Source organism: Gobius niger (genome assembly GCF_951799975.1).
Source record: "Gobius niger genome assembly, chromosome: 10".
Classification (NCBI taxonomy): Eukaryota; Metazoa; Chordata; class Actinopteri; order Gobiiformes; family Gobiidae; genus Gobius; species Gobius niger.
Window position 1 is genome coordinate 30658708 of NC_136861.1, and position 12438 is coordinate 30671145.

The following is a 12438-nucleotide window of genomic DNA, read 5'->3' on the forward strand; positions in this document are numbered from 1 at the left end:
TGACTGGGAAGATTTTGCTCAGTGTAGACTTTGACATTTAAGATGTTTTTTGATTTACAGCACAGGGTTTGATATGTCACTAGCAGGTGACATCACAGCATTCCAAAGGCCTATACTATTATATGGAGGAAAAATGTTTTTGAGGAAACCTTTGGTCTTGTACAGAGAGATCATGGACCCAGTGACTGATATTAATCATTTTTTTTAATTCATATATTTTCTTTTTAGCTACGACTTCTGAAAGTGTAATGCTGTTAATAGGAAAAACTGGCTCCTGCCCCCCACTAGGTCCGATGACATCATATTCTAGAACCTGCAACCCAGCTATACATCAGGGTCCGAGCTCTTTGGTCCTTGGAATATGGAACACTTCGTCCCTTCGGTTTTAGATTATTTTAACATGTTCACCGCTCCCCCACTTTTAAAATGATTAATACTTGTACCATTCCTTCTGCTTTGTATCGTGAGTCTTTACTTCCAGGGACAAATCATTTAAAAAATCCTTTATTATCAAACAGACAGGATGTAAACGGTGAAAATCATATGGTACAGTGTGCATTAAAAAAAAAGCACTGGAGCAAATGTGCATTTAAATACAAAGACGACTAGTGCTGCATTGATCTGTGGGCTCTACAAAAGTTCATAATTATTTGAAGTCACTGAAATTAACCATTTCTTTGAATAGAAACATTACAACAAAGCAATCCATTGTGTATTTCATTCCCTTTTTCTTTGTAATCCTGAGAAAAGTAAAAGCACAAACGAAATTAATGCACATGAACTAGTACACAACCATTTAGAACAGCTCTCGTTCAGGAAAGTGGGGGAAAGGTAACACCTGCTTCCTATCGGGTTTAGTCACTTTAAAAGGGCTTTACATGGGACATCAGTGGCCTACTGCACAAAACAATGAAAACGTACTGCTAAAAATAAAGACATAGCTTAGACTTAGAGCATAGAAATAAGTTGTAAAAGTCTCGTGGCGTCAGGCAGATTTTTGTTTTAAAGGTTGGAAGTAAAAAAAAAAAAAAATGTTATTGCTATGGTGACCGTACAGATTTTACATCCATTTTGAAACCCATGGAATGATCCAGAACAGGATATTTTGGTTAGGGCTTATTTTTCACTCAATGTTGCCTGTAATGCGCAAAGTGTCCACCAGGGGCTGCTGGGACGCCCTCAGCACCCCGGGTTCCCATTACCTTGGAATTCTGACGCAAAAAACAGAAAAATTAAAAATGTCGAACACACCCGAACATTTTTATGTTTTAATTTGTCCGTAACAAGGTCCAAAAGCCTGCAATGTTACCCAGATATCTGTAGCTGAGAAACACACACACACTCTTTGATATTATAAAGGATTCGCATATGATATCACGGATATATCGGATATATCGGAAAAGCCGAAAGAGAACAGACACTGAACTTTTAGTCAGTATTTGCTTCATATAGAAGGGCCTGGTTATTACAGAAATATTAACCATATATCAAGTCAAAGCATCTGCATTCTGACGATTAAAAGGATATATTTTACCATAGAACTCTGGCCTGTCCTTCTCCATAATACTAAACTAGACTCTGGTGTGACGCTACATGATTTACTATAAACAAACAGCGTGGATTTGGTCGTCAATGCCACAGACTTATTTGACAATGTGCAAAAAAGTTGGAAAAAGGTTGCAGTGTATCCGGCGTAGAAATACGAGATTACGAGAAGCGCGGGCCGCTATAGAATTGCGCAACGTCTCTGTGTGTTCTTCTTGCTCTTCTTGTTGCTGCGGTTGGTTTCCTTGTATCGCCTTATCTCTCGTACGAGCGAATAGAACGCCTCCTCGACGCCCTGCAAGAAAACCGAGACAGGAGTGCAAAGTTGAAAGCAGAGGAAGGAGCGATTTTGGGAGGATTATAATAACAGCAGCATTCATTTTAAACCTCCAGGATCACTGTTCAAGCGCATGTACGTTCAATATCTCCTGCGCTACCTGTCTGGTTTTGGCCGAAGTTTCCACAAATGGGACGCTGTAGCTCTTGGCCAACTCCTGCGCCTGTCGCGTCTCCACAGTGCGGGAGCTCAGGTCACTCTTGTTGCCCACGAGCACCATGGGAACGCTGTCGCTGTCTTTCACTCGGTTGATCTGCTCTCTGGGGAACAACCAACATAGTAACGTTAAGTTCCAATACTTCTCTGTTTGATAGACATAAACTTAAATATTTACGGCTGCAATGGTTCAAGGATCGCTGTTTGTAAGAGGGGCTTCACAACACGTAACTTTAGACGTGAGAGATGGGATTTTATGTTGACATTCTGTAAATAAGTGCATTCTTCGTGACTTAAACTGTCGCAATTTGTCATTTTTAGTTTAAACAACATAGTTCAATTACTGGCAAACTTGCTGCCTGGCTAACCTTGCATATATTAGAAATGCTGTCAATAAAGGAACAGATTTCATTTACATTTGTAGTACAGACAATGCTCCTGCTGTTTAAATTGCTCACTTAGGAAGTACCTGTAGAGGTGAACGTCTTCAAATGACTTGGTGTTGTTGATGGCGAACACGCAGAGGAAGCCCTCCCCCGTCCTCATGTACTGGTCCCTCATGGCGCTGTACTCCTCCTGACCTGCAGTGTCCAGGATGTCCAGGAGACACGTCTCTCCGTCAATCACCACCTGCTTTCTGTACGAGTCCTGGGACAGACAAGGATACATACGTTTTTAATCTAGTTTACTATTTTTAAGATAAGGCGAAAGTGGCGCAGATGGTAGAGCGGGTCGTCTCATGATCGGAAGGTCGGGGGTTCGAATCCCACCTCCTGAAAGTGCACATTGTCGTTGTGTCCTTGGGCAAGACACTTCACCCACATTGCCCCCAGTGTCTGCGTACATTGGTGTATGAATGAGAGTATGAATGGGTGAGTGGATCCTTGCTGTAAAGCGCTTTGAGTTCCTAATGTAGGTGGAAAAGCGCTATATAAGTTGAGACCATTTACCATTTACCATAAGAAAAGAAAAGCCTTTATTGATCTCACAATGGAGAAATTCACTCGTTACATTAAGCTCTCAGAAACACTCAGGCTGTGCAGAACAGACAGGAAATGTGCAAACAATTAAATAGTAAATAGAGGTATTTTATATACAAAGTCCACCAAAAACTTTAAGGGGGCAAAAAGTATAAACAGTAAAAAAGAAAATAAACAGATTATATTAAAAAATGTCAGTATTAGCAGCGCAGGTTTACAGTCATAGTACAAGTGGTTGAAGAAGTGACGCAGATACAGAGATTATTGCAGGTAGTTTTGCATCGTGGTTGCAGATGCAGATGTTAGTAGTGTTGTACAGTCTGACAGCAGTGGGGGTGAAGGACCTGTGGTAGCACTCATTCATGCACTGAGGGTGTGACAGTCTGCCACTGAAAGAGCTGCTCAGCTCCTCTACAGTCCCGTGCAGTGGGTGGAAGGTGTTGTTTTAGCAACGGCAATCCAACAAATATAACAAAGAACAATGTAAACATTGTGATGTTTCCAAAAAGAATTACCATAACAATGATGATAAACAAGGTGCAGTGTAACAATACTTAGGTCATAATGGCAGTTTCTTCCCTCATTATGACCTAATTGGTCAGGATAATGCTTGTTGTAAGTCTTAATCATAGTCTACACCAGTGAAGTGACAGTTTTATAAGGAAAAAATGTATATGTAATGTTCTAGGATGTTGGTGACACAGAAGGATACTCATTTCTGGTATGGCATGGTAACAGTTTGGAAAATTCTACCTGTGCCTTATTTTCTTTGCACTGAAAAATGTATTTCTTTATTTATATTTCTGATCTAATAATTTATATTTAGATTTATTTCTACTTCTTGCTGTTCTTTTGTTTCACTAATACACCTCTATTCTATCATCATTACTACTTACTATAGCACATTTACCTTGCTCTTCTTTGATTGCACATTTTCTATCTGCACTCCCCTTTGTTCATAAGAGCTTTCTCTCCATTGTGAGATCAGTAAAGTACGAACAATCATTGATAAACATGAGTAAAGTAATACATTTGCATCAACTACGTCCTCATGGAAATGTTATGTCATCTGCACTTTAATATTATAGCCTCTAGATGTAAAGTAGGAGGCTTTGGGCTATGATGGCCGCCTGGTGCACATAATAAAACACATCCCCTTTCTTCATTGCTCTTTAAACAGGTCATAGGGCCGTGCCTCACCTCAATGGTTGGATCATATTCGTCCACAAAGTGATTCTGGATGAGCTGGATGGTCAGGGCACTTTTCCCCACACCTCCTGCTCCGACCACCACAAGCTTGTACTCAGTCATACCTGCAAACACACACACACACAGTAGCATTAAAACCCTACGGCTTTTAAAAGTACATCAGAAAACTAAATGATCCTAAAACCTGCCTTGAATGAATGAATGGCACAGACAGACAGACACAGTGACCCAGATTTACTCACACCCTACTACAAAAACATTAAGAAAGGGAAACCGATCCTTATTAAATGGCTGCTGATACACACACAACGTACAAAGTGTTTAGTTTTCGCTGTTGTGAAGTGGTTTCTTAATGTTCTTACCTTCAGTTCTGTCAAGATGCGAGAAAAACGCTGAAGAAATGAGATTAGCCCGCTACGTTAGCATGCTGCGATTTCCTTGTTGGCTGACATTTGCCGGGAGGGTCTCATTTCTGTGTCGAAGAGCGGCGTCACAAACGTACGGGCTTCCTTCGCTGGGGTTGTGGATTATATAAACGCGGAGTGCAAAAAAGTTTGTCATGAATATATAAGATAAAATCGTGTAACTTCACAATCCGCTGCTCATTGGGGCGAGCGCTTTTGCGTAATCCCTCCCTGAACCAATGGGGGAAAAGAGCGTGAAGAGATTGACAAGGTTAGTATCCAATCATGTCAAGCTGTGAATAGCGTCCCCGCCCATATCCTGAAAACTGGCCAATCACAAGAGAGCAAATATGCACTCCTTAAATGTCGCGGACCAAGCCCAGCTCTTCCCTTTTTTTTTTTGAAGACGTTTTAAAACATTGACTTTGACGACAGCACTGACTTCTTTTTGCTTATGGCGAAAACACTGCCGCTGCTCACTATGCGTTATTTGTGTTTAATTGATGACACAGCAGATAATTCAAGAAATACCGAGGAAGAGTTTATCAGTTCTCGCCGGGACACGTCTGACCTCTAGCGGTCATCAAGTGTAGCGTCAGTGATTACGCATCAATGATGAAGCCCCACCTGAACCGAGGGCATTTCATAGAAATATATATCATTTAATATTAATATTATTTTATATAATGACACTTTCACCAGTTTGGCTTCATCCAAATCTAAAAGCTTATTGGGAAAAATAACAAGAATGAAAAGCAACAAAAAAGTGATGAAAAAGACACAAAAGAGTGACAAAAAAATGTTTGGATAAGCTGCAAAATAACCAGTGTTGTAAGAATAATAATGGAAAAAAAAGACAACATTCCTTCTTAACCGAGCACATTTTCTCCAGTTCAGCTTTACCCAAATCCATAAGGTCACAGCCTATAGGCCAGGGTAACGCCTCATTTGAGACCTAAAAACTCATCTAAATGGATATTTTTTCTTGCGTTGCCGTCACTTTTTTGTCACGTTTTGTCGCTCTTTTGTCGCATTTTATCGTCGTTTTTGTCTGATTTTTGTCGCTATTGTGTCACTTTTTTTCAAGAAGCTTTTAGATTTGGGTAAAGCCCAACTGGTTCAGGTGGGGATTAAGAGGTTAACAAAACTACTCTATTAGAAGTAGGATACTGTTGCATCCAAACGTTCTACAAGAAAGTACATGTAAAATTGTAGTAATACAGTAAGAACATGTAATAATCACAGGTGGGTAGAGTAGCTCAAATATTTACTCAAGTAAGAGTAACTTTATTTTGAAATAATTTTACTGAAGAAGAAAGTTGTGACTTAAATGATGACTCAAGTAAGATAAAAAGTAACTGTTTTTTTTTTACTCAAATAAGAAACAGATACTTCATTATAATATTACTCAAGTAGAAATAAAAAGCACCATATGGTAGAACTAAATGTAGTGTCTAACATTATTATTATTGTGTTATTAAGCTCATAGTTAATCATTGTCTGACAGCTCTTTAGGTGAAGCAGGTTTAACACGCTTGATTTGAGATTCATCACTCCACAGGACACACACCGTCACGCGTAGCGCAGGACGCAGTGCCCCTCCCTTTGGTCCACGAGCTTGGCTTCCCTTGTTCCTCTCTCACGTTTCTCTCTCACTCTCCCACTGAGTGCATCTGCTCTCCACCTAATCTTTGCCTAAAATCACACAGATAATCCGGCATCCATCTGTCCTAGAGGCGGAGACAGACAAGTGACAATGCAACCACAATGTAAGGGGAAAAAAAACAACATAACGCTGCTTTAATTCGTCATCATCCCTTTGTGGGGCTTTGCGGACCACGTATGTGACTGAGCAAATGACATCTATATATATCGCATACATTTTATTTTACAAAGGAATATTTCACATAATACATCATTTGTACAAGTGAGCCACCTGTCTCCACCGTCTCCTACCAAAGGAGCACATTTTCTATAATGAAGGAGGACAACATCGGCAAGACACGCACAGTAACGACACATTAGAAATGAAACAGATCACTTGCACTGTCATTCAGGTTTAAAACATTTAATAAGTGGCAGTGCGCCTTTCGGTAACTTTATCCATAGAGCAAAAGGAAACATTTAGAGATGACCTTTCGGCATCAGTCGAGACCCGCATTCATCTTCCATCACATTTGGTCACGTTTGTCATGAAGGAGTTTCAATGTAAACGCTTGTGTTGATGTGCTGCATGTGGTGTGTGTCGGACAATAATAAATAATACTCTTGTATGAATTAATGAACATACTACCCCAAAAAATACTGTAAATAAATATTTATATAAATATGTATCACTATATTCATCTAACAATCTTTGTACACACGTCCATAACACCGATACGAATACTGTTTGTGTGTACCGCTGAGTTCAGGCCACTTTTCTCCATGTTTGTTTGTAGGTAACATCCGAGAGAGAGAGAGAGAGAGTGGGGTACTGCACGGCTAAGCTCATTTTAACATGCTCACTGCACAATGTTCAGCACCTGCACCCCACACCACATACTTACATCTAAACAGAAAAAAAAAAAAACATTTCAAAAGCTCTGACCCACCGGCTCAAACGTTTCACAACATTAAGACAGCACCAACTCAGAAACGGCAAGAAAGAGACAACAGCGCCCTGTTGAAGAGTGAAAACATGGTTAGGACAGAGAGGAGGTCACACACAGAGGAACGGACCTGCACATGCTCATCAAACTCTGGATAGCAGTGTATCATATTTAACGCTCGTCTCTCTCGCACATGATTCGTCTGATGTGCGTTGTGACCCACATGACCTAGTTAGGTCAGACTCAGGTGAGACAGCGCTGTAAAAACATGCGCTGCACCACGAACATGTGCACATTCATATGCTTATAACAAACACACGCTTCACACGGCCACACCGCCTCCAAGCACCTGCCCTGGCTCTGGAGAAAGGGCTGGCATCAGTCAGTAAAGTGTGACGACTGAGGGACACGCACTCACACTAAATGAGCAGTTAAGTATTGCAAACAAACTGCATGGATTGCAGTAACGATTATGGCCTTTTCCTGAAGTATTGTTCTTTCAGATCTTTGTCAGATCACTGTCATTGCTTTATTATATTACTAATCACCTCCCACCACATTTGTACATATATAAAATCTGCGTCTGTGCAATAAGTTTCATTGCACTGTTTATTCTCCACTTGTTTGTTCAAGCTCTCAGTCGTACAGGAGTTGTCCATTGTAGAGAAGGGTTGTCAAGGCGGAGCCGATGACAAGTCAGAGCCCAATTAAAATCTAGATAGAAATAGAACCTTCAACATTGCAAGATTCAGGGCCGAAGTGAAGAAGGACACTACAGACCTGCCGCTCAGTTTCCTGCTGTTGCCGTGATGGAATGCTAACTGCCATGCTGTTGCTATGTTATGACATCACATCACATGCATAACCTTCATAAATGACCCAGGTTGTGGCTAGTTATTTCAGAAACTGTCCAACAAAGGTCTTGAACAACCCTTCTCTAATATTTTCTTATAGTTATTATTCCCTTTATACAGGGTATGCACATGCATTTCTTTCATCCTGAACAAAACCAAACTTTGCATTTGGCTTCTGTTGCCATGTCAGAAAGTCATCTGCATGACCTCTATATAAGATATATGGTAAGATATGATATGATAAGATAATGAGGATTTTTCTTGATTGCACATTTATTTGTGTTCTTTGATTGCACATTTTCCTGCATATCTGTAACTTACTGTGCTTTTAAGAGCTACTGCAGCAAGTGAATTTCTCCACTGTGACATCAAGTAAGTCTGATCATCTTAATTTGTTCTAGCAATTTTTCTCTTATACTATAAGTGCCTCATATTATAATGCACTGTTCAATGAACATGTCAGCTCCTCTAAAGTACATGTAGTTTAAAATAAATACTCGAATCATTCTCACGCATAAGCCAGATCACACACGCACACTCACACGCACACTCACACGCACACTCACACGCACACTCACACGCACACGCACACGCACACGCACACGCACACGCACACGCACACACACACGCACACGCACACACACAATGTAACGCACACGCTGGATATGTGCAATTATAAATACTAAAGGACTGTCCATCCCATTCTGTAGCGGCAGTGTCCTGATTGTACAAAATCCCTCTTCTTTCTTGCTGTTTCGTCTGTGAAAGGCTCCATAATGTCAGTCTGTCATCTCCCTCTCCTCGCTGCCTTCGTACATTAGGACCTGTATCCAGGTGGCTGGACATACTCCTCAGCCTTGTCCCAGTCCGACACCCAGCCGCTGCCAGCTCCGCCCCCTCCGTTTGAGCCAACTGCTTGGCTCATGGCCCCGTACTGCCCGCCCCCGCGGTACATCTCCTCCGTTTCATTGGCCAGTTCGTCCTCATCGATTATGCCGCACTTCTCTTCACTGGTGTCCTCGATGTCCGCCCAGGGCTGCTTCTCCCCGGAAGCAAAGAGTCCTAACAAAACACAACAGTACATGTAAATAATGATTAATAATGTGGAAACAATTCATGAGAAGGTTCATCGCAAGAAATAATATCTGATTTAATTGGTTTGTACTTCAAAATAATCCACATTTTGACAAGATGACAAATGACACCTGCCTGAAGATCACAGTCTCAGTTTGAAAATGAGAAATGTGTCTCAGACTAAACTGCCATGACCTGTGGCGTTCCCCAGGGGTCGATCTTGGGACCCCTGTTATACACAGCAATAACGTGTCCTACCACAACTATGGAGATGACACTCAGATCAATGTTTCACGAATGGCAGGTGAACACTCTGTCACTGCATCGAACAGGTCAATGTGTGGATGCAAAACAACTTTCTCCAACTAAACTCGTTACTATGTTATCAGTCACTGCGAGTCTCTCTCTTTAAAACAACCCCAACAAGTTTACGAATAAAGCCATGATCATTGGCTCAGACCTGAAATGAAACAGCCACTACTACTAATTTTAATGTCATTAATGATGATATTGTTGTTTTATGGATTGATTTTTATCTGCATTCTTACAATTCCATGTAACTATGAAGGACATTGAATTGCCTTGTGCATGATCGTGCTCTACAAATAAACTTGCCTTGCCATCATCATTGTCAATTTGTATCAAGTTAAACAAATAATGTCTGATGCTTTGTTACATTATTCATGAGACTAATTGCTCACCATAGAAAATCACTCCTCCGTAGTGGACGAGGGAAGCGATCAGGAACACTCCCTGCCATTCCTCTCGGGTCTGAAAAGGGAAATAGAGTTAGATTTATAATAAACTTTCATGGACTCAATCCTTGCATGTAGGGCCTAGGCGTACCTTATGTTTGGTCATTGCGCCCACGATGAGGGGGCACACCATGCCTGATAAGGTGCCCACCCCGTTTGAAATGCCCATCAGGATGCTGGCGTATCGAGGGGCGATATCCAGGTGGTTTACGTTAAATCCTGTTCGCACAAGGGAAACTCAAATTATATAACGGCAAAAATGTCCGTCCGTCAAGCACGCTGGCTGATCCAAGTATGAAAACATGAAAAATAACTAATAAAAATCACACAGGAGACAGAGAAACAGCACCATTTTCTGCCAAATTATTAAACGAGCCACAAATCTGGCAGGCAGACATATCCACACAGGTCACAGCAACGATAGGCAAACCTCACTACGGGAACTGAACCATCAACTATTGAGTTAATTTGTCTGTTCTTTCATAATAGTCGCATTATACTGCATATATGTCTTATGGTAGATGTAGTGCACTAATTCTGTTGCCGATTCATACTACTTCTTACTGCTACTTGAGCGGTGTATCCGAATCTATATAGGAAATAAAGAGTTAGGGGCGAAGGTGGACAAAAAAACAAAAAACAAAAACTATAACAGAAGTGAGCCACTGTTTGCACGTGAAAGTCTGATTTACATGCGTTGATGTAATGTGATTTGAAAACATATTGCTCACCCGAGATTGCAAAACCGCTGAACCCCACGGCGAGCACCAAGAAAGAAATGGCAATGCCTTTGGTGTGCGAGTATCCCACCACGAGTAGGAGTGTGGCTTCCATCCCAAATCCTAACACGTCCAAAAAGAGAAAAAGAAAAAAGAAAACAAGTGAGAAATGCAACAAGAAGACAATGCCCGCACTGTCCAACTGATCTTGATCTGCGGAGCGTTCGAGTAGTGGCACAAACCTCCGCAGTTCATCATCTTGCGGACGTTGGTGGTGGTCATTAGGTTGTGGGTTCGTAGGTAGTCCGCCAGCTGCCCTCCGAGCGGCACGACGATCGTCATGACCAGATGGGGCAAAGCGGACACTATTCCCACCTAAAGGGAAGGCGAAGTGGCCAAAAGAGTAGTCAGGCAAACAGAAGGAGGCGGTTATGTCATCTGCACGATTCAAACAAAGAGTACAAGTGTGTGCAAGGCGGCGCGTCAAGATTTGTTAAAAACTTTGTGGGGCTGTAATAACGACGGCTCGGATTTATGCTGCTCTTTGTAAGCCGAGACAAGTTCATCCAAACACTTGACGGCAGTTTATTACTCATTTACTTGCTACGTGTTTGGAGAGGTCGAACTTACAGGATTAGCTGGTTTTGTCACGGATAAGAACCCATTTTATGTTAGATTTTGTTGTTGGCAAAGTATTCTGTACTTCCTAAACATTTGCAGTCTTTGCCACGGAAATTGAGCTTTCAGTTTGTTTGTGAATAATCTATTAATTATAGTTGTCCTGGGTGAGTGAGTTGTGGCTACTATTCTAAAACATGTATAATATGGTTTCCTCTGTCAGGTCTGGACTTTGCTATGAAAGAGATTCTGAATCTCAGTGGATGATTCATTTGTTGAATAAACAAAATAATATGGGGGATCATTTATCAAGACAAGTGCAAAAAAGGGAAAATAGCACATAGGTATTTGTGGGCATGTTGCACCTAATTTATTCATTTATATTTTAAATTGCCTGTATTTCGGGTGACCACCTCAAACAGTAGTGGAAATGGCATGTGATGATCAGCATTTAAGCCTTTCCTTTGCTGTTTTGGCCCAAAATCACACATACAGATAGAAATAGGTCACAACATATTCTGACCTGGAAAATTAATATTGAACATTTTATACAAAATACAAATTGAAGGATTTTTTAATGCAACAAATCTATGCATGTATCAGTTCTAAAAAATAGGAAACATTAGATTAAGCAGAAAAATAGAGTACAATTTGATTACTCTGAAAATGATTATACTGAAAATGTCATCATAACATGCAGTTAATTGTGCTTGGGATCATACTGGCATAAAAGACCACAAAATGAAGATTTAATGCCGACTTGAAACAACTGAAATGCTTTTCAGTGACATTTAAGGCCGTCATTTTGGCCCAATTCCTTTAATGATTCAATTAAATGATTTAATAATGTGTTATTCTCTATGTAAATCTAACTTTATTGAAAGTGGAACATTATCTAAAGGCCTCAAAGACTGTGCAGTGGGACCAGAGGGATAGGTGGTCACCGTACCTGTATTACAGTTTTAAGGACTCCAAATCTGATGTGTTCATGAGAGACTGCTGTGTGAGTGAAAATGTGTAAATAACTCTGCTGCTGATCCACTTTTGCAAATGCTACTTGTTTTGTGCATAAGCAAACGCTTGGTAACCCCTTAGTGTCTATAAATCACTCTTTGGAGACTAATAAAGTATAATTATCCATACAAGCTTGCAAAGCTGGGAGCTGCAAAGATTTAAACTTGTAATTTTCAGGTGCA

General features: G+C 40.8%; 2 protein-coding genes across 2 annotated transcripts in view; both read right to left on the reverse strand.

The window, feature by feature from the left end:
- Nucleotides 1-1456: 1456 nt before the first annotated feature.
- LOC306969526 (GTPase KRas) lies at nt 1457-4832 on the reverse strand. Its single transcript, XM_079565160.1, has 5 exons — nt 4590-4832; nt 4219-4331; nt 2508-2686; nt 1983-2142; nt 1457-1840 (listed from the first exon to the last, which is right to left on the reverse strand). The coding sequence occupies exons 2-5, from the start codon at nt 4327-4329 to the stop codon at nt 1727-1729; spliced, it is 564 nt and encodes a 187-aa protein (XP_079421286.1). The 5' UTR covers nt 4330-4331; nt 4590-4832; the 3' UTR covers nt 1457-1726.
- A 3496-nt stretch (nt 4833-8328) lies between these two features.
- The window catches only part of slc17a7a (solute carrier family 17 member 7a), a 57795-nt gene continuing 53685 nt past the window's right edge, over nt 8329-12438 (reverse strand). Inside the window, exons 9-13 of the mRNA XM_079563859.1 lie at nt 10867-10999; nt 10637-10747; nt 9997-10124; nt 9852-9921; nt 8329-9138 (exon numbers count right to left, since the gene is read on the reverse strand). Coding sequence (XP_079419985.1) covers nt 8894-9138; nt 9852-9921; nt 9997-10124; nt 10637-10747; nt 10867-10999 — 687 coding nt within the window. The 3' untranslated portion in view covers nt 8329-8893. The remainder of the gene's footprint in view (nt 9139-9851; nt 9922-9996; nt 10125-10636; nt 10748-10866; nt 11000-12438) is intronic.

What these genes read in the sequence shown, in the direction of transcription:
- LOC306969526 (XM_079565160.1), bottom strand. Translation starts at nt 4,329, where the DNA reads ATGACTGAGTACAAGCTTGTGGTGGTCGGAGCAGGAGGTGTGGGGAAA. An exon ending in AATATGATCCAACCATTGAG is followed by an intron (nt 2,687 to 4,218) that starts GTGAGGCACGGC and finishes TGTCTGTCCCAG; the next exon opens with GACTCGTACAGAAAGCAGGT. An exon ending in GAAGACGTTCACCTCTACAG is followed by an intron (nt 2,143 to 2,507) that starts GTACTTCCTAAG and finishes GTTGTTCCCCAG; the next exon opens with AGAGCAGATCAACCGAGTGA.